At 34.5% G+C, this 23,363-nt stretch overlaps 1 protein-coding gene across 5 annotated transcripts in view; it reads right to left on the minus strand.

The window, feature by feature from the left end:
* Positions 1 to 23,363, minus strand: part of Trpm (transient receptor potential cation channel, subfamily M) — a 91,396-nt gene that overhangs the window by 56,987 nt on the left and 11,046 nt on the right. For 4 of the 5 annotated variants that reach the window (XM_065362635.1, XM_065362637.1, XM_065362640.1 and 1 more), the window contains exons 2-3: positions 20,238 to 20,372; positions 2,153 to 2,235 (exon numbers count right to left, since the gene is read on the minus strand). In XM_065362635.1, the coding sequence (XP_065218707.1) occupies positions 2,153 to 2,235; positions 20,238 to 20,273 (119 nt within the window). In that variant the 5' untranslated portion in view covers positions 20,274 to 20,372. Of the gene's footprint in view, positions 1 to 2,152; positions 2,236 to 14,982; positions 15,728 to 20,237; positions 20,373 to 23,363 lie in introns of those variants that run through there. The other variant, XM_065362636.1, reaches the window with a different exon arrangement.

Raw genomic sequence — 23,363 nt, forward strand, 5'->3', positions numbered from 1 at the left:
TAGCTAAATAGAGAATTGTTACTCTTTAGGTGGTTTTCTGAATATACTTTGGAAACAACGTTAGCTAAATAGAAAATTGTTACTCTTAAGGTGGTTTTCAAAATAACCATTCTTTTTGGGGTACATACAAGTTGTTTTGGAAAACAACGTTAGCTAGATGTTGAATCGTCACCTTTAACGTGATTTTCAGAATATAGGTATATTCTATTTTGAGTAGTTGATTTGGATAACAACGTTAGCTAAATAGAGAATTGTAACTCTTAACGTGGTTTTCTGAATATACTTTGGAAACAACGTTGACTAAATGGAAAATTGTTACTCTCAAGGTGGTTTTCAAAATAACCATTCTTTTTGGGGTACAAGTTGTTTTGGAAAACAACGTTAGCTAGATGTTGAATCGTCACCTTTTACGTGATTTTCAGAATATATGTTCTATTTTGAGTAGTTGATTTGGATAACAACGTTAGCTAAATAGAGAATTGTAACTCTTAACGTGGTTTTTTTGAATATACTTTGGAAACAACGTTAGCTAAATGAAAAATTGTTACTCTCAAGGTGGTTTTCAAAATAACCATTCTTTTTGGGGTACAAGTTGTTTTGGAAAACAACGTTAGCTAGATGTTGAATCGTCACCTTTAACGTGATTTTCAGAATATATGTTCTATTTTGAGTAGTTGATTTGGATAACAACGTTAGCTAAATAGAGAATTGTAACTCTTAACGTGGTTTTCTGAATATACTTTGGAAACAACGTTAGCTAAATGGAAAATTGTTACTCTCAAGGTGGTTTTCAAAATAACCATTCTTTTTGGGGTATAAGTTGTTTCGGAAAACAACATTAGCTGGATGGAAAATCATAAACCTTAAGGTGGTTTTTTGAATTTATGCATTCTTATTTGAGAAAGTTTCTGCAGAACAACGTTAACTAGTAGAAAAATAATAACTCTTATAACTGTTTTGGTGTTTTTTTTTGCTCAAATTCTTCGATACTTTACCGATTTTTAGACCTTTTATAAACAGTTTTTATGTTATTCTATCAAGTTTCAATGACTTGTTATACTAATTTTGTAATTTCTGCTCTGTTTTGCCGAAATTTCATCAATTATTCGTAGTTTTCAGCAATTTTTTCGTCTATTTTGCAGGTTTTATAGTCCCAGACAAAATTTTTCAATTTAAATTGAAATTTTTCAACTATAATTCAAGTTTTAGCTTGGAAAAAAATAAAAAAATGTGTGTTTCGTTGATTTCTTGAGCCTAAAAAACTAAAGGTGCTTTACCTAAAACGTGAAAACGCGTGCTGAGTCAACAACAGGGAGTAATTTCGAATTCATGAAAGCTAAATGAAGGAGAGGAGAGTTGAAGGTATGTTCCAAATTGTTTTCAAAATAAGTAAAAATTTCAAACTGTCCAAAAAAATCTTACAATAAAAAGGCAGCACTTGTGGCAGAATATTTTTTAGCCACTTCACAATTTTTTTCGAGGAGGGGGAGGGGGAGGGGGAGGAGGAGGATGAGGAGAGGAGGACTCAAAATTGCATACGTCAATATTTTAGTCAATTTTTCACTTTTTCAATGTCATTAGTAAGTTTAAAATTTTTTTTGGGAGAGGGAAGAAAAAAGGGGAGGTCTCAAACATTGCCATATCAAATCTTAGTTTTTCAGATGATTTGTCAAGCTTTTTAATCAACGTACAACGTACTTAGTGTATCCCAAAATTTTAAAAAATGCATAAAAATTCGCTTGGTTAAATTTTTTTTTTTAATTTGCCAAAAATCGAAAAATCAACTTTGGCAGCTTAAATTTTAGTAATGGGGGGTTTCAGACCATACTCTATCTAAAATTCGCGGTCCCATTAAAATCGGTAGCGGACACCTCGAGGTGCCTTGTGTAAAACCCTCACGTTCTAAATATGATTGACTTTTCAGTCAAAAAATGTCATAAATTGGACATACTTTCATTCACCACAATTGGAAAATTTCTGAGCCATTTTTAGACAATCCAAAACATATAGAATCTTCAATTTTTTAATTAGGCAGCTAATATATTTTAAGCTTCACTTTACCACCGAAATCGATTTCAACACAAGCCTGGCAAAGCCAGGAGAGATTAATTATAATTATATTGTGGCTGATAGGTATAGTAAATTCGCTTACCGTTGCGGATCCTTCGGGTTGGCGAGGAATTTGGCACATTCTCTTTTGTAAAATGTTGCTTCGATCCAGCTGCGAGCTGCGAGCTGTAACAAAAAATATATTTTCATAATTTAGCGCGGGAAGAAAATCAAATGGATACAATAATTCAATAAAAATTGGAAAATCAGTTTTGCTATAAAGAAGAAAAATTGTTTGCTGGGAGGAGGTGGGGGGAGAGGTTGCTCAGCGAAATCTCGTTCGAAGCTGATAAAGGCATATTACTCAGTTATTACTCACTATCTATTTTTTTCACTACTTTTTCCCAATCAAATCAGAAAGCTCTCCACTCGATCCCCCCCTTTCCGCGCAAAAAATTACCAAAATCAAATTTTTCGCAGGAAACATTTCAAAAAAATTGAAATTGGAAGAAAATTTGTATTACACTGTTGCCAATTTCGTCAAAAATGAACTTTTTTTCAAATTTGAAGGTTTCTGTTGCACGTTTGAATTTTTTTCATTTTTTTCACGGCCTTTTTGACTGGATTCATTTTTTTTATGCATTTTGTTTCTTTATACTTCCATTTCTACCCCAATCCAAAATAACCAAAGTCTCAATCTGACAAAATTTCAAATGAAAAGTGAAACGAATCGTTTGCATCAAACCCAAACAATAAACATCCCCAAACAGACACACATAACATCAGCTTTCCTTTTCCTCAGTGAACTACACATACATAGTCAGGGATATTTCAACTTGAAAATCAGCCACACAAAAGCCCCGAATATGGGCAAAAAAATATGGCTTTTCTACACTTCGTCGACTATAAGATTTCATCTCCAATAATTGAAAAAAAAACGTATTCAAGTACCTGGTACTTCTCGTCCTCACACATATGTGAAAAATGTAAACTCACGAACAGTACATTACTCGTACATACGACGACAGGTAAATTGAATTGACGCGTTTGCTGCTATCACTGGCGCCGCGCCGCCATCAACTTATCACACAATAAGCTGTATAAGCGCAATGTGAAAAATTCAAGGTTACAGCACAACGTAGCGCAGCATTATAGGTAGTATATCCCAATATATTATAAGCAATTCAATTCCAAGATGAATAGTAAGAATAGCACGAATATCATACAGAACATACATAATATAACTAACATGTACTATAAATAAGTCTATACGTAGACGTACCTTACCTACGATGTAAGCTTACATGTGAGTAAAAATTCAATTACTGGTATATGAGTAATTTTTAGGTAGGAATAACTAACTACGTAGGTCTGTACGCGGTATCAGTATTGATAAGAAACCGAGTAATAATTCTGTAAAACAAACACCAGTACAGACTGATGTGATAAATGAAGATTCCGTCCATCAGTCAGTAGGTCTAGGTATATTTTATTTTTTGCATTTGATATTAAATTTTTTCAAGTTCAATCTAAGATGAACTTGATGACGATTTTGAACGGAAAGTGGAATAGTTGGTATAAATAAATCAAACGTAGGTACGCAACACTCGCGTTAAATTTATTACTCTAGATAGGTACATAAATATAGGCAGTTCATCAACAGAGAATATTGGGAAATCCTGAAATTTCATTTGTTAATTCGAGCTTCACAAAACGTAGCAAAAAATGGAATTTTTCTCAAGAAATACGTACTCGTAGTTTCGAGCAATGAAAAATATACACGTAGGGTAGAGTTCTTTGAAAAACAACTACATAATTAAAATTTAAACAAAAAAATGACCTCTCCAAGCATCATGTACCTATTTATGAAATAAAATAGGTACTGAAAAAACTACTATATAGCAAAATCTCACCATTAATTTGTAGATACAAGTAATTTACATACCATACTGCATGTACGAGTATTTCTAGAGCTAGACCAACCTACTCTCATATAATTTGTGTACCGAGTATTCAGTATTCGTTATACAAAGATTGTAAGTAATCCAAACAGCAAACACATGCACTGATGCGTAATGGTGGTTAAGGATTAACGTACAGTTGATAGGTCTAACTAAAATTTATCTTATCGCTAAATATTTAACCATCGGGGCCATGCTGCCATCTGCTCGATCATTTCATGTTTCCACGAGCTTTCAATTTTCGCAATTTTTAATTTTCAATTTCAAAAAATTCAAATGATGCAATATTCGAGGAGTTTACGAACGTGTTTCTCAAACTCTCAGGCAATTGAATTTCAGACATTTCATCTACTGCGAAAACTTCGGTTGAAATTTCACGCTTCCAGACAACAAATCACTCATATATAGAAACATTGATATTTGTAAACAATTTGACGTTACACAGCCATTCATTCATTCACCTATTATGGTTTTTCAACACGTCTCCCCTGCTCCTCCTCTACAGTTCCTCGTTGATCTACGTAATTGTGTACACAACTACGTACATATACGAGTACATATCAATCAATCAATTTATCAAAATTATCGCAATTACTACTCGTAAATCTGAGTGAGCGAGGCGACGATGCGGCGGCGTCGAGTAATAATATCATCGATTCGATGAGTGAGTTTAACATACTCGTATAGCAGGCAATTATACATTATTATGAGGCGAAGAGCCGCATATAGACAGGGTAACACCGAGTTATAAGTAAAGTAAACTACTAAAAAGACACTCTCGAAGACTGGTGTGGTGACGCTGACGCTCTGTAGTTACTCTAACTATCATTAAACGTTACAAATTAATCGCGATCGCGTCTAATTGTCGCCTTAAAATATAACCCAGCATATAGGGTGAGAATGTCCAGCGTAGAACGAACTCATCCTATACATATAATGATACGAAGATATCTGTCTCATAACTTGGTCAGAATTGTGAATTGAAAGTAGAATGACACAGCTGCTTTGCAAGGAATGGCCTTCGTCAGAAGTCTGTCAGTCATGGACAGAATTCCTCGCAGTGAAGAGAAGATTCAGTTCCTAGATTAGGCGAAGTACCCACTGGAATAAAGATAATACAATATACTTGGACGTTTCTCTTCAAGACCAAATTCTTCCAAAATAGTCCAAGTTGAAGCAATCCTGTGATCCGATCTGGATAGATCAAGGTGTCCACCTGTACACTCTTCCAAAGAAATGAATTTGCAGACTCTTCTCGGTTTCCCAGACCAATGTTTCCAATTTCCCACACCATATTATGTAGGTAATCATCTATGGACTACAATCAAACAGCAAGAGGGGGGGGGTTCAATTTGACAGAAAAGAAGTTTTCAATTTATTCAAGCCAAACTTTTCGGAAGTCAAAACATTACCAACAAAAAAAAAAAATGAAAAAGAAACTGAATAGAAAATTACTAATGTTGAATGAGAAAATGGAAAAACAACAAGATTGACAAATTTTCCCTAAAATATGAAATCATCTGATAATTTTGGCAAAAAAATTGATCTTTTTAGGCAGTTTTGGTAAAAAATTGAATTTTATGGCTATTTTGGCAAAAATTAAAATCTATTCAATACCTAATTGCCATATCATAAACTGGGTCCTTTTTAGGCAATTTTGTCGAAAAACAGGACTCATTGCTAAAACAGAAAAAAGGACTTGTTTATAGCTCATTTGGCAGAAAAACAGAAAGTTTTGACCATTTTGACAAAAAACGCCAATTTTGGCAATCGTTGCAAAAAAAACAGAACTTTTGACAAAAATTAGGACTCGACAGTTTTGACAGAAAATCGACACCTTTTTCGGCAATTTCGTTAAAAAACGTACACTTTTTTGGAAAGTTTGGTAAAACGTTGATTTTTTCAGTTGGGAAGGGGGGGGGGGAATTGGACCAAAAACAGGATTTTTTGGATAACTAAGGCAAACATCAATATTTTTGGGACGTAGCAAGGATTTTTCAGCAATTTTGGCAAAATTTAGGACTAGACAATTTGCACAAAAAATAAAGACTTTTCGAAGATGTTGGCGGAAAACGTACATTTTTTGGTAACTTACAAGGGAATCTCTTGAGGTGTCCGCCTCCGATTTGAACGGGACCGCGATTTTTGGAAAGAGCATGTTCTAAAACCCCCAAATCCAAATTTTCAGCTGCCCAAGTTTATTTTTCGAATTTTGGCGAATTTTTGAAAATTCAAAATTGACTGTTTTTGGCGATTTATGCTTTTTTAAAAAAAAAGTACGTACTTGACCAATAAAAATGGTCAAAATAAGTCCCAAAACTAATATTACTCGTAATTCCCCAAATCCAAATTTCACCATTTCCAGCCATTCTGGAGCCTCCAGCGCTATTTTTCAATTTCTCCAGAATTTTGAATTTGCTCCAGAAGGCGTGAATATGCAATTGGGCAACTAAAAATCGAGTTGTGTGTTATACTAGATTTGTTTAACGAGTTTATCCACATTTGAGTTGCCCAATTGCATATTCCCGCCTTCTGGAGAAAATTCAAAATTCTGGAGAAATTTAAAAATCGCGCTGGAGGCTCCAAATCGGTGGGAAATGGCGTAATTCGGTCTCGGGAGGTTAGTTGTGGACGAAATACAGCGATTCGCGCAAATTTCAAAAATTTCCTCGCAAATAGAAAACTTTTGATTTTTTTGGATTTTCTATTTGAAAAAAGCTGGTCAAAAACCCACTCTCGAGATGTCCGCCCCAAAACCGACTCAAATGTGGATAAACTCGTTAAACCGATCGAGTATAACACACAACTCGATTTTTAGCTGATCAATTTCATATTCACGCCTTCTGGAGCAAATTCAAAATTCTGGAGAATTTGAAAAATAGCGCTGGAGGCTCCAGAATGGCGGGAAATGGTGAAATTTGGTTTTGGGGAATTAATATTAGTTTTGGGACTTATTTTGGCCATTTTAATTGGTATAGTACGTACTTTTTTTTAAAAAACATAAACCACCAAAAACAGTCAATTTTGTATGTACATATTTTCAAAAATTCGCCAAAATTCGAAAAATGAACTTGGGCAGCTGAAAATTTGGATTTGGGGGTTTTAGTACATGCTCTTTCCAAAAATCGCGGTCCCGTTCAAATCGGGGGCGGACACCTCGAGAGGTTCCCTTGTTAGGCAAGAAACTAGAAGTTTTTGGCAGAATTAGGACTTGACAATTTAGACAATAAATAGAGGCTTCTCAATAATGCTGGCAGAAAACATACATTTTCTGGAAATTTTGGCAAAACATTGACTTTTTTTGGAAACTTGGACAAAAATAGGATTTTTTAGACAGCTAAGGTGAGAATCAATATTTTTTGGATCCTGCCCGAATTTTTCAGCAATTTCGGGCAAAAAAAGGGATTTTTTTTGACAATTTTGTCAAAATTTGTGACTTTGACAATTTTGTCAAAATTTGTGACTTTGACAATTTTGACGAAAAACGTACATTTTTTGGAAATGTTGGCAAAACATTACACTTGTTTCTGGAAATGGCAAAAAAAAACAAGACTTATTCAGCAATTTCGAAAAAAAGGCCTTTTCAGACTGCTAAGGCAAAAATTGATACTTTTTGACAATTTAGACAAAATTGTGACTTTTTGTTCATTTTAGCAAAAAAACAGAATTTGTTGGCAATTTTTGGTAAAAACAAGACTTTTTTGATAAAAGTCAAAACTTGGCAATTTTTACAATGAACTGAAAGATTTCGCCAATTTTGGCAAAAAGCGTATGCATTTTTAGGCAGTTTTGACAAAACATTAGATTTTTTTGTAGGAATTCATACGAGAAAAAGTACTTTTATTCAGAAAAAAAATTGTGGACTTTTCAGATAGCGGCAAAAATTGACATTTCAGATGGTTTGACGAAAAAATCCAGAATTTTTCATCAATTTTGGTAAAAACAACATTTTGATAATTTTTGTAAAAAATAAAACTTCTTCGGTAATTGAGTGAAAAATTTGAATTGCCAGTTCAGAACAATATTCATAACTATAGAAAATTGAAGACTCGCAGGAAACTTCAAAGTGATCCAATTGCGATCATTTTTGAATCAGGGGGAGGGGGTGTAAACAACAGTATTTTTTGGATGGTTCGGCAAAAAAATAGGACACACGAGCAAAAAGAAGGAACACAGATCTATCTCGGTGGGGCGGGGGGGGTGGACTGTTTACAAGAAATGAAGCAAATAGTTTTATTTGAAAAACCCTGATTATGACGTTGAAATTTTGAATTTTCTTGACATTTCCTAGTTTTCCAGAGAATGGATATCCTGAAAGTTTTGATCTATTCAGACCTGATCGTGATCAGACCTAACGGGGGAAACCTGCAGATTGATCAGACCAGGTCACATTTAATCAGATCGGGTCAGATCGATGTTTTGATCGAATCATATCAGTTCAGACTTCAGCAGATCCAATAAGGGAGACCTGATCGGATTTAACCAGATCAAATTAATCAGACGTGTAGGTGTACTAGCACTTGTGAATGAAGAGGGATAATAACCTGGACGATTAATGCTAATAATACCATTCATTGAAGTTTGTTCGTTTAGTTATGAAAAGTCCTTCGTATCATGTCTTCAATTCGAGGAGCTATGGCCTAGTTGAAAAGTCTGCAGACCTAGTACATTTTGAATTCTATACAACTCTTGACTTCGTCTCATCACGACAGAAAGTCTGCCAGTAATGAAAACCATTAGCTGAGTTTAGAACAATAATTTGCAGATGGGCTAATACCAAGCTAGCAGATCCTTAACCAAATCCTCACGTTGCAAATATTGCCCTTTGCAAAATTGCATATCAATTGCAGCTTCGAACACTGAGGCTGAATAATTTCAGCTACATACAATAATCGACAACTGATTGAAATGATGACCTCGGCAATACGAATAGCGGCGTCCCTGCAGCCAGCCTGCCTGGCTATATACACGCGTACGCGTTTACAAAACCGAGCGGAACTACGAACACGATTACAAATAAGTGTAGCAAACACCCTATCCTCATACATGTATTGTAATAAGTATTGTATACATTACATATTATGTATCTTCATGAAATACGGATGCCGCGCGGACGCGGAGCGACGCGACGCGATATACCAACGCCATTATGCTGCTATTAAACTATCAAGGTCAATGAGACGGACGATGCTGGCTAATTTATGCTTATTTGTATATGTATTCATAATTACTCAACGCTTACAACGAAGAACAGATGTAGAATTCTACAACGCCAGCACTTCTTATCCGCAAAATGTACCATCGCTATTGCTATGTGCTATCATCATCATCGCCATCGCCATCAAGCTTAAAGTACGTACATTGGGAGTTGGTACTACATACACACCATACCAGCTCATACACTTGTGCAACCAATTCCGAGAAACAATAGTCCAAAGTCACCCCAGATTCAAACATCATGTCTGGCAGTCTAGCACGTGACAGTGATAAGTAATCACTTAATCAGCTTATTAATCTGAAGTCGAGACATAAGTATGTCTACAGAAGATTGATTGGCACCAAGTATGAAATAGCACACACAAGATCTCATCAAGTTCAATGCACACCACCAATTTTAAATCAGATCTGCAGAATATTAAAATTTGAGACATGATACAAGACGAGAGACTGAAAGCCATGCCGTTCAACAAAATCCGAAACATTGCAGCACCTGGAACACACAATTTCTTTTACCCCAGCTTCATACTGTATCTTTGCAAAATAATGGTTTGATTCTTCATTCTAGTAAAGCAAATTTTCCATCTCTGCTACCTACACCTTTCAATAACGTCTTGGAAGTATTTTTCCACTCTGGTACTCAATCATGACCACAGAGCTGGATGATGCAATACCAACAATAAAATATATATATGTAGACCAGCACCTTACCAGGACTACATCCCATGATACTGAACTTGAGCCTAGGCTGACACAGGCTGCGTTGTCTCAATGATCTTTGCAATTGGAGGTGGTTTTGGGGAAGTCATAATCATAAATCTCATCCTTCTTATAGGATATCCAATTAAGAATAAGAGTTGAACCGTCATCTAGCACTATGCTTTGCTCTCCTTCAGCCCATAAGAATTTTTCCAACATCCTTTCAAAGTTGCCCAGATACGGGCCTCAAATGTACAGATTCAAATTTATTCATCAAACATTATACACACCAAGTAGGTAATCTACTTCATTTGTCTTATTATTCCAAGGTGTTCGCTGGAGTGTGGCAAACGAAGCAGGAAGGTTGGTCTTTGATGATACAAATATGTATACAGCAAAAAAAATCACAATAGAATTACCACATTTGCATATGTGCAACCAACGTAGCGTTTTTCACAACAAAAATATTAAATAGATATTAAGGCGTCCCATCGAGCCATGCTACCATCCAGATGACCCTTAAATGCTGCTGTAGTTAATATGTACATATGTATGTTGGTACTTGTTTTGCTAATACAATTTACATTAGCACAGATTAACACTAAACATCATAGACTTGGACCATATTTGCGAATAAGATTAGTAACAGATTGGTGTGATAGAAATGCGCAGGTGTTGGTATTTCGAGATATAGCAGATAATAGAATATCTAATTCCGTTAATGGAATGAAATGTGCTGAAATGGAACGTTTGTATCTTCTTACATGCAAATATCGTTCAAGTATTATTAAAAAAATGGCAAAAAAAGCATTGACTAATTTTAAAAGTGTGAGCAATGTCACAAAATTTCAGCGAGATTCAACAAAAGTGTTAAAATCAACTTCAAAAAACATCTAAAAGTGATGGAATTTCAACAAAATTTGGAAATTTGCATTTCTTTATCCTTCCACTTTTTTGAGTACTCTGGTTTATAGAACATAAATATCATCAACAATAAGTACAGTAAAAGCAGCTTATTATTTATCATGGTTAATGTTATCAATCGCTTAATATGTTACTAAAATCGGCTGGTCCTGAAATCTTTTATACTTATAGAAATTCCATCGGTAGTGTGATCAGAGCATCGGATAATTTATCATTTTCAACTGATTTTAATGAGTTTTTTCATGTTTCTGTGTAATTTTATAATAACATTTCTAACACTTTTTCACACTTTTCTTGCTCAATTTTTATGAAATTTCAAGTTTTTTTTGATTGGCGTCATTTTTAATACTTTTTACTAATCAGGTGCACTGGGGTAAGTCCGAATGCATTTTTCACAATTTCAACTTTGACTGGCTGTTACTCTCCTACAAATGAACCACTATGGCTTTTTATTATGTATGTAGGTTTCCATAAGGGTTCTTTACTAATGATAAAAATTTGAGCGCGATTGACAGAGTAGCTTTCACTCAGTGGAATAAAATAGAATCACTCTTATCAGATTTTCACCAGGACATACACTTTGTCTGGTATATGCAAAAAACTAAAAAAAAGAAAATCTGTATTTGTGTCATTCCGTAGGTAATGGGCCCATTTGGTCGTTTCTATTTATCAAGATAATCGTGTTTTTAGTGAAAAAGTTGAGAGAATTGATAATTGAGGTTTTGATGGATTTCAATGTAGAACATATCCGACTATTGCGTGTCACAGTATCAAGGCCGCAGATGCGCCCCAAGCGGAGAAAAACGGAACTAAAGTTTTTCCAAGAAGGGCCCATTTGGTGATTTTGTTTTTTTCACGGTAAATTCATTTCTGAAGACTTCCAAAAAAATACCCTCCGAATTATACTCCACCTAGTCACCAGTGGCAACATGTATACCATTCAAAAACATGTTTTACCTAGGTGCAGCGCTAGCCGTGTGGCAGTGGTAATGGATTGAGGAGCAGGAGGTATGGGTTCAAATCACACCTCAGGAAAAAATTTGAAAAATAATTTTTTTTACGATTTTTATTTTTACACGTTGAATTTTGACAGAAAATGTAATTTAATAATTTTTTTCGCTTTTGAACAGAGTAATGAATTTTTATGCAAAATTTTAATTTATTAAACACTGTTTTTCAGGCTTAAAATACTCGATAAACATGAAAAGATTGAGTAAAAAAAATCGCTATTGCAGGTGGGTAGTAATATTTGACATCAGAAACAATAATCTTCAATTTTAGGTATGAAGGTTTTGGGATTACATGAAATTTCAGCTTTTTTCAGAAAAAAAAACTTTGAAGGAAATTTTCTCAAAAGTTGAGCTTTTCAAATTTTTGATTATGGATTGTTTTGGAGGTTTTTTTTTGCACTTTTTGGGCTTCTATCCACCTCATATGATTGCTCCGCAGGTCTACTCCACCACCCCCCCACCCATAACTCAATATCGACCAAATGGGTCTATTACCTGTGGAATGACACATATATCAAAATCAGTAGTTTGAGTTCCATGGATGGCAAAAAGAACCAATGCTTCAATACTGAGAGAAATTGGTATGACCAAACAACTATTGGCAGTGATCTTTGGGGACAATCTTTGTACAAGGCAGAGTAGAAGGAGCCAGAGAGAGAGAGAGTGTGTGATGTTCAACCAGGAGGACTGACTCTACTCGCAAAGCAATGGAACGCAGCTTTGCTGGATGTGTGCAGCAGAGGGAACAATGGCGCACACTTACTTACTACCTAAGTTTAAGTGTATGATAACTCAACAGCAATGGTCATGATAGCCCTGTGTGGGGCAATTACATTCTAAATGATGGTGATGATGATGATGATGATGATGAAAATCACAAAAAAAAGACGGTGGGGGTGGTTCTCACCAAATTCAGCAGAGACCTTCATTTTGAGGTGACAGCTACTCACAATTATTTTGGGCCCTCCAAAAAGGAACATTTTCGAGAAAATCATGGTTTTTCACTCCTGTTGCTACAAAACCTGTTTTGGAAAATGGTCCCGTCTCAAATGAAAAAACATATTTGAGATTCTGCGTCATCTATGCTAAATTGCTGTGAAAATTCAAGACCACTTCTAGGGCTCTACTGAGCAGTAGAAAATTTGCAAATTGCTCATTCTTGAATACATTCAATCTATGCTTTGAAGAAAATTTTTTCTTGGCAAAAATTTCGCATTACTTAATTATGCCAAAATATTGAAAGATATCATTCCTGAAACTGGGAAAAGAATTTAGGAACGCAGTGGTGCCAATTTTCTGATCATTTTCACAAATCCAATTTCAAAAAATTGAGACTAAAAATAACCAAAAAAGTATGAAATGTTTCACAATCACAATCATCAATTTTCAATAATCTAAACGAGTTTGGCATTAAGATTTTACTCAAGTTTTGATCATTTATAGATTTTTTAAAAGCCATTGCAACGTTTAATCAATCATTTTCACCAAAATTTCATCAATTTTTGGTCAATTTCAATTTTCAACTATATTTGCAATATTTTGACAATTTTTCAAATAATTTTCGCTAAACTTTCTGAGTTATGCTGATTTTTTATAAATATCTGGTAATTCTGAATAACTTGTGAGGCAAATTCAACAATTTCCATCATACTTTTCTGTATTTTAATTTGACCAATTATCATTCAATTTTCACAATAATTTACCAACGTTTGGTAATTTTCAATAGATAATGTACTTGAGTGTTTTATGGCAAACTTCCAAATTTTAATATGTACATTGACCAGACAGACAATAGGAGCCAAGAGGGGAGAAAACAACAACTGGATCACTTATCAGATCAAAAAATTACCCATATCTGATTTGATATGATTTGCTCATCTTAATAAGAAAGTGATTGAATCAGATCACATCTATCTGGTCATGGCTGTTTGAGATTAGATCTGACATATAAGATTTGAACACTCTCTGAATCCAATTTGATCAGATTCAATAATTTTTCTTTGGAGACAACAAAATATTGTAAGCTAAAAGAGACATCACCAATTTTCAAAATTTTTCAACTTGCACAGGATTTTTCACAACTTCATAACATCCACAATCTACATATCGCATATCAAGATCGCTAAAGAATTCATTTATTCCAAGTTCCTTATCCTAGCCATTTTCTCTTTGCAATTTTCAAGGCCAATAATTCAAATTACACTCGTGCAATTTGGGTTACTGCATTATTAGGCAATCTCTATTTCGAAATTATCAACAGAAGACTCGGTACAAACATCAAGACTTGTGAGCTACCTGGGAACCTTATAACGTACTTAGGTAACACGACATATCTACATCCAAGGACATTTTTTACCATCCCTAGAGATTCTAACACCATTCTTTAACATTAGCCGAACGCGTAATATAAATAAATGATCACCTTTTTGTCGCACGTAAGAGCCTAAAATGTGAAACATTTCATAATAAGGACTCATAGACGAACGCAGCATCCTCGTCCATGCACATTCCTCTCTCTGCTCTCTCGTCACATCCTTCGTCAGTGTGACCTGCTATTCATCTACGAGTACATATTACCTATTACCTATACGAGAACAACGTGTTAGTCCATCAGATAATAATATGGAAAAACACTCGAATGAGCAGATAATCTAAACGATGTACGTGAATGATTTAAATGCCATACCATACAATACGTTTCATAGGTAAATGTACCAAAACAGATAACACTATCTGCACATGGTTTGTACTGTACGAGTATAAGAGTAATTCGACTAAACATAAACCAACGCAATATACGCACGCATACGTCATGTTCTATGATGAATTATGTACGAGTACGGTAGGCAGGAGGCGAATAGATGGATTAGATACAGATAATGTAGAATGTCGTGCAAGTTCACGTATATTTTTCTAAATATATTCTATCCCTAATCCATGCACATGTATCTTCCATACAGACTAGTTACACGTGAAACACAAACCAACGTTAAATCCCACCAACACACACGAAACTAAAAGATGAAGACGAACATCACACACGTATTATTCTCGTATACAAAGTAGATAAGTAAAAAACCAAAAATCCAGGCACTCGGTTAGGTACCTATACTTCGACTTACCGGATATTTATGAAAATTAGCCACGAACCACTGCATCGAAATCGCGAAAACGAAAAGCAATAAACCACATTTTGCATCCAACTATTTCGAGACTTCCTACATGCTTCCAAGCTCTCTATCTGTACACAGGGAGGTCCACGTCTAGGGTCCTAGTGGTAGGTCTAGGTACTGCTACAGCAACGGTATTCGTTAGCATTTACACATCGCAACCCCGCACTACCCCGCTGCTTCGAAACTCGCGTACAATAAATACGTAGGTATGCTTATTTTTAACTGAACAGCGCTTCTCTTAATGAATCATTTACCGTATCAGTGCCACTTTTTCACGGATTACGACGCGAAACGGTATTAATGAGATGATGAAAAAGAAAACGCGAAAAAGCTAAGTACGAGTAATGTTCAAATACATAAATACACACACTGTAGGCAACACGCGCAAGCACTACACCGTCGACTTTGTACGTCCAAAAATTAAATACTACCACATGATGAAATGAACCGAAGAGAAGAGGCAATCAGCAACGAGTGAAAGAAAATGAAGGAATAATTCACGGCCATAATATGTAAAAGTATAAGAGAAAATAACTACCTAATAGCACTAGCACCTACCTAGCTACGATAATAATGCCTATAAAACTAACTGAAGTGCATACTGCGTTTAAATTCAGTTACGAAATGAAAAGTTGGAGCGTATACAACACATTGGCTTTTATTTTATACGTCTAGTCTACGTACATACAACTTGTGCGATTGCTACAGTTTAACAAATTATCCACGAAAACGATTTGACCCGACGATTACGGATATCTAAACGCGATAACCTTCTCCTTCGCTAAGTTCTAGGTAAAGTTTTTATAGGCAGGTGTGGAGTTACATTGTAGGTACTAGGTAGTAGGTACATGAAATATGCAAAAGTACAAGGTACGGTTTCACATAGCAAAGCTAATGGGGCTTGAACGAAAATAGGTACATTTGGCATATTTTTTACAGTGAAAAATCGAATTGGTAACACTGGGTGTATTTGTTTTTGTATACGATGCAATATTATAATTCATGTACTTGAGCAAACTTGACTTTCTGAAGTGAAATTTGTACACGATTACCGAAGTTTATTCGAGAATTTTTTACAAACGCTAACAACCACGTGACGTAAACGTGAGCGATAAGTTCCTGCAGGTAACTCCTACATCACGTGGCTCAGCCAGCCACACGTGGTACCATACACTGCCATACAAAGGTATTTTACTCGTAGATGCGCTCTTAAAGATGGATCTACCCAAAAAAAAGTCGGCGGATTTTGATCAAATTCAGCAAAGACCTTCATTTTGAGTTGAAAATTATACTCGGAAAAAATTTCAGCTCCGGAGGTACCCCTTGAGGGGAGACATGGGCCCCCAAAGAAGAGGCATTTTTGAAAAAAAATCATAATTTTTTCGCTCTAGCTCCTACCGAACCTCGTTTAGGAAAAATGACCCAGACCCAAATCACAGTATTTGAGATTCTGCGTCGATCTGTGCTAGTGCCTTAAAAATCCAAGCCCACTTTCGGAGTTTTCAGGGATATTAGACAGACTTGACTGCCCATCAGGACAAAGATTCATGACGATTATGACTTTACTTTGTGATTAGGCAACTGACATGACATTTTAAGCTCAATTTTAAAATTTTAAATCTTCCGAAATTGAATGCAATTGCCAAACTAGAGTGTCTGCCAAAATTCAGAAAGCCAAATTCGTGCTTTTTTCGTACTTTCGAGATCAGGATGTCTATACAGAAATTTGTTGACCAAAAATTCAAAAAAAAGTCACACCTTCCAAAATACATATTTTTAACCTCCCCCCCTCGTCCCAGATTGGTTTTTTCATTTTTTTCAACTTTGTCATTATACAGGGCCATCGAGAAGGGGGCAAAGGGGGCAGTTCGGAGGGGCCTGTGATGAAAAAAACCTCCTGTTTTTTTACACAAATTTTCGAAAGCTTTTGCACTCAACTTTTTCAAAATTGAAATTTCTGAAAAAAATATCGTCCTACTGTACTTTTAAACTTTCAATAAACTTCTCGTATGAAAAGTATCGTTTCGAGACTTTCGGGAGGGGAGGGATATGTGTTGGAGGAGGGAGGGGGTGGAAAATATCTTTGAAGACTGACTAGATTTTCACTACTTTCACAACCTGTAGACACCCTGAAAATAAAATTCTGTACCCATGGTATCTAATGAATTTTTTTTTTAAATCACTACTTTTTAGTACCTTTTTTCAACTAAATTTTCAGAAAGCTCTTCGCTCAACCCCTCTTCCCTCCACCCACACAAAATAACAAAATCAAATTTTTCACAGGAAAAGTTTTAAAAAAATTGAGGGGTTCCGTGGAAAAGGGGCCTTGGTCATTTTTGTTGTTTTTTTTCTTTTACAATTTTGAATGCATTGAACAATTTTTTTAAATTAATTTCACCATAATTATTCAGTGATATTTTGAAGTGTTCTTCCATGAAAAAAAAAACAAATTGTAAAATGTTCGCTTGTAGAAAAATTTTTCAAGTCGATTTGCTCTTGTGAAAATCAGTGAAAAAAATTTACTAAGGTCCCTCTTTCATGAAGGCCCTTAATTGAAATTGGAAGAAAATTTGTATACAAAGTATTTCTTAAATTTCAATCAAAATTATTTTTAAAAATCAATACAAATGAACGCATTTGAATGCATTTTTTAAATTGTTCACTAACATTTTGACATTTTGACTAAATTCACTACTTTCATTACCCATTTTTAAAACCACTACTGCCGCCACCACCACCCCACCCCCCCCCCTACCAAAACTCACGTCTTGTGGTGTCCCCAGATTTCTATAAAATTTTCTAAATAGTATGAGATTTTTTGGATGTTTTCCTCTATGAAGATTGAAGGTACACACATAAGATTTTTAGATTCACACTCTCCTCCTCGACCCTCATTTCCCTTCTTTTCCCACAATTTTGTCTCAAACGAAGCGAGGGAAAAACAGAATTTTCAATTTGAAAAGCTTTTTCTGTATTTTCATGCCCATTATGGCAACAAATTTGAGAAAATTGAGGGAAAATTCGCAGTTTTGGGTGAATTGAGCATCTCTGTTACAACTTTAGCAACCAACTTTAGAATTGGCAAAAAAAAAAATTGGATTTCAAAAATTGATTAGATAGGTACATATCTTAAAATTGTGAAAAAATGCATTCATTCAAAATCACGAAAGAACTGAGGAAATTTAATAAAAATCAAAAATAACAAGTTATGATAATGAAGGCAATTTTTTCGAAATTTTAGAGCTTTCTGAAAACATCTCTGTACTATTTTTGTGCTTTTGTGCTACCAAGGTTAAATTCTAGCCTTTTTTGTGTTTTCGTGCCGAATAGACACCCTGCAAACGTGAAAATTTTTTGAAGTGTCCTCACTCCTCACCCCTTCATGAAATTTCTCATCATAAAGCCCAACTCCGCAGCTTAATTGCTCGCGATTCCTAAAACTCAGGAAAAAACAGTTTGCAGCGCTCTATAAAAATGATTAAATAAGTAACTTACAAAAACATTCTCCAAAAATTTCAAAAGTTCAAAGTTGAGTTTTTTTTGAAAGCCCAATTTTCAAAATCTTTTCAAACTTCGAAGCTACGATTTTATAATTTAAAAAAAAAAACAAAAACAGCATTTTCAACTATGAACTTTTCGTTATAGATTAACAAAATCGTGAGGGGGGTGTCGAAGCCCCAAAATTTTGGTCAAAATGTAAAAAATGTGAAATATCGTGTGACATATCGTTTCGTATGTTTTCGAGAGCCCTGAACACGAATATTAGCTCATTTCTCGTATTTGACCCCTCCGACACCCCCTTTACCAATCTCCATTTCCTGAAAATTCAGAAATCGTGTGATGACACTGATTGAAAGTGCTGAATAGGAATATGAACTCATTTTTTTATTCAACCCCTTCACCCCTCTTAAAAGTTCTATTAGGTTTATAGGAGCACTGAATACGAATATCAACTCTGGGAATAAAACTGTCAGGAGGGGATGGGGCTTCCAAAATTACAAAAATTGAGATTTTCTTCGTTTTGAAATTTTCAATTATCACGATGACTTTTTCATGAAAAACAATTATTCTGATTCCAGGAAAATTTGCCCAATTCGAGAATACAGTAGATTTTAAATTTGATAGATACCTCTGAACCAGATCCAGTTCTTCCAGCACAACTACAGCCTCCTGCACAATATCTAGGAGATTGCCTTTCAGAATTTAAACGTCATTTGACTCCTTTCCAGAGCAAAATAACACATTGTCAAACAATATTTTGCATTCTTTAGAATGTTTCGACGTGCCTTCGGATTTCCTTGAGCAAAAAATAAAATAATACATCGACTATCGAGTGCTTTTATTAGCAATCCAAAAGGACGTGCAAAAGATTTTGACAAGGTTGCAGAAGTGGATGAGGAAAAATCCAGTACAATTATAGGTTTATCTACGTACACAACATATCATGTAAAATGTAAAAAATCTAATATGTACAACCAGTAACAGTCATTAGCTAAAGCCATACATGTATTAGCCATTAGCCCTACTCCACGTGTCCAATAATCACATTACCTGCGAATAAATTAACACCTCGCACAATTAGCAACACAATGCGAAATTCAAGTGTAAAAAAGAATACAGCAATGCGATCGTACATACGTACTGCACAGTGTACAGGATACGGATGTACGGTAATCGAACTTTAAGTACGTCATGAAAATGAAACCCGAAAGGGGGGAGGGGAAACGAGAGCAAAGACCCTGAGGCCTCAAACCGTCGAGAGTTGAAACTGAAACAAACCACGCCAAATTATCAAGGGAAATTCCCACAAACGCGAGGGCGAAATTGAAACAAAAAACAACAAACAAACCGCAGAAATAAGCTTCGTTCGGGCAACCAACCTACACCAGGAATGTTCTCTATTCCAATTGTTATTTTTTTTTCGTAAATTAACCTTACTGTTCAGTTTCAATTTCCCAAAAAAATAAAAAAATAAAATACAACTCGACATAAATCTGGTTGGCTGAGGGATTTACACACAGCGATGTAACTCATTTGTTTCAAGCATTGTCGTTTGACAGAAATACGATTTTGTACTCTAAGTTTCGTGTACTATAGTAAAAGGTACAAATTATCGACAAAATTGAGAAAATTGGTACATCTAGTCTAGATACACTCGACCCAAAAATGTAAAAACATACGAATCAAAAAGTTGAAAATTTTACCTTGTTCGCCGCAGGTTTGGAATTCTTCGATTTCATGATTGAAATATTCTCTGGAACCACAGGTTGCTACGATAACAACAAAATCAACAGAAGAAACCACGTCAAGCATTGTTCAACTGCACCAACTCGTTCGGCCTGAAAAAAATCGGAAAACATCGAACGTTTATACCAAATGAAACGGAAACAGCAATTCAAAAATAATCACAATAATAGTTTCGAACGTCAATTATTCGATTTTAAAGTACGATAGGTTAAACTGATTTAAAAACTTCCTCGGTCTTACTCCGAGTGAAGGGTTGAAATGTAAATACATTAAATTGATGAAAAAAATATATGTCATTCGTAAAAAGAACGTTTTAAATATCGAATAAATGAAGGGGAAGCATGAATATTGAATACAAAGAACAGAAGACATGCGAGTAAATTAATGCGATGGTGGGTGAGAGGGAGAAGGGTCACTCAGGTACCATCTACATATAAGAATTGCGCATTGAAATAAATTTCGTTTAATAACTCGGTTTCCTCACTTCACTTGGTTTATCGTATAAGGAAAATAATAGACCTTTTAAGTAGAAAAGTGCTTTGGAATTGGCCTCAATCCAACTCGAGACAACTATTATCTCGCCTCTGGTCTGACAAATGGTATTGCAAAGTCGTAGGCCTCAAGCTACCCTAGAAAAATCTCACCATACGACCACAAATTTTAGTAAAATGCTCTTCATCAAACTATTTTTTCTCCAATGTTTCTGGTAATATCGTCACGCCGTTCAATAAAAATATTAATCATTTCTTGTAAAATACATGCACTAGCTATGTATTTCCTTGTACAGGGAGGGAGCTAGAGATGTGTCAGTGTAAGTCTATCGTTAATCGCTCAAAGCTGATTTCTGCTTCTAAGAATGATTCAATTACCAGATAGAACTTTTCCTGATAACGAAAAGACAGATACGAGAGGATCTCATTTGATATAATTAGATCGTTACGATGTAGCAAATGCCAATTTCAACTTCAATTTCATAGAGATAAGAAAATGTTGATTAATTTATGGATGCTTATTTTGGGATTTCATGGCTCATTTTGGGATTTCATAATAAATGCAACGCGTTGGTCCAATGTTAGTATTGAGGTGAGATCTATAGTATCTTACTTCGACCCATTTCCAAAATGTTTGACCCCAGTGAGTGAGCTTTTACATTACAGATTCTTTTGAACTTTTATATCTCAGCTTTCTGTGAACATTTTTCAAGTTTTATATAATCTCCTTTTAAAGTGATATTTTTCATGGAACAACCTTGAAACTCAATTTCCAAAATATATTTTTTTTCAAATGAAAATCCCCACCATAAATCTCTATATCTATATTTTTGACCAACATTTTTTTTTGAGTTTGAAATTTGTCTCCCTCACATTTGTAATTGTCACAACTTGGGCAGAAAATCATTTTTCACTTTTTCTCAAAATTTTGGATTTTGGCTTCAAAAATGTTTGACGTACCTACGACTACTACTTCAAATTTTCTGATTTTCATGTTGGTATTACTTGAAGAAACTTTTCAAAAAAATTTTGTATCCCTACATCGAAAATTTATTTTAGAAAATAAATCAGGATTTAAAAATGTCCATTTTGAGCACTTTTTCAAATTCCAAAATGAAATTTTGAGTAAACATTTATTTATTTATTTATTTGAAGGAACAAAAAGAAAAACAATCTGTTACAAAATACAGTGGAGTCTCAGTCTTGATAACTCAAACTCCGTTAACTTGAAAACTCTGGTAACTCGAAGCAAAGTCTGTTTCCTTTCAACTCCCCATAAGACTCAATGTAAAATTCACTTCTTTAACTCAAAGTAAAAAGTCCAAAACCCCTGATAACTCGAAGTAAAATTCTTGAAAAATAGTGAATATAGAAAAAACCAGTGTTGTCAGTTTAAAACAGTACCGTATGTTTAAAACGTTTAAAACAGTGTTTTAAACGTCGAGAAAAAAATAGACAGTGTTTAAAACAAAATTCTGTTTAAAATGGTTTTTTTTGTTTTAAACAAGTTTTTTTTTCGACTCCAATTTCCTAAAAAAAACACGTTTTTTTTCAATTTCTCGTTGAAAAAGTAGTGAAATTAAAGGACCTGAATTTTTAGATTGTCAAAATCTTCTCAGTTCTTCCTATAATTTTTTTCAAAGGCAAATTTTGTGTTTTGATTTCAATTTTTTAATATTTCTTGAGCCTTATAACTATTTTATGACGTTGCATCTTAAAAGTTGATGACTGGATAACGTATATTTGAAAAACTGAATCCAAAACAAAATCAATTTGTGTTAAAAACGTGTTTAAAACACATTTTAAACATGTTTAAAACACGTTTAAAACACATGAGGATCAAGCTGTTTAAAACTCTGTTTAAAACAAAAAAAAACGTTTTAAACAAAAAAAACCGTTTGTTTTGTCTTTTTTAAAAAAAAACGTTTTTTTTCCAACACTGGAAAAAACCTCTGTAAGTCAAATGTTGGTAGCGTTTTGCCTCTATAACTCGAATTTCTTGTTGAAAAAACTTGTGAATGCAAATCTCATTGATGCAAACCTCTTTTACAAACTCATTGGAGTTACTTATCAGTCAGTGTTGGAAAAAAAAACGGTTTTTTTTAAAAAAGACAAAACAAACGGTTTTTTTTGTTTAAAACGTTTTTTTTGTTTTAAACAGAGTTTTAAACAGCTTGATCCTCATGTGTTTTAAACGTGTTTTAAACACGTTTTTAACACAAATTGATTTTGTTTTGGATTCAGTTTTTCAAATATACGTTATCCAGTCATCAACTTTTAACCCTTTCGAGGTCGAGGAGGTTCCGGGGTACGCAAATTATAAATCTGGTGATTTTGTCAAAAGACATGTCTCCAAAGTTACAAAACAGAAAAAAAATTATCAAAAAATGAAAAATTCCAATCGCAAAAGAGGAAATTTGAAAAAACAATTTTGCTCATATTCGATTAGAGAAATTAGCGATGGAATGAAAAAAACAGTGTAAATTATTAAGTTACAGAAACTGAAAATAAAAACCAACAGACACATTAAAAATATGAACATAATAAATTTTAAGGAAGGAAAAAAAATTGAAAATTGAAAAAAAGGTCAAG

This window comes from Planococcus citri, chromosome 4 (assembly GCF_950023065.1).
Source record: "Planococcus citri chromosome 4, ihPlaCitr1.1, whole genome shotgun sequence".
In the NCBI taxonomy this organism is placed as follows: Eukaryota; Metazoa; Arthropoda; class Insecta; order Hemiptera; family Pseudococcidae; genus Planococcus; species Planococcus citri.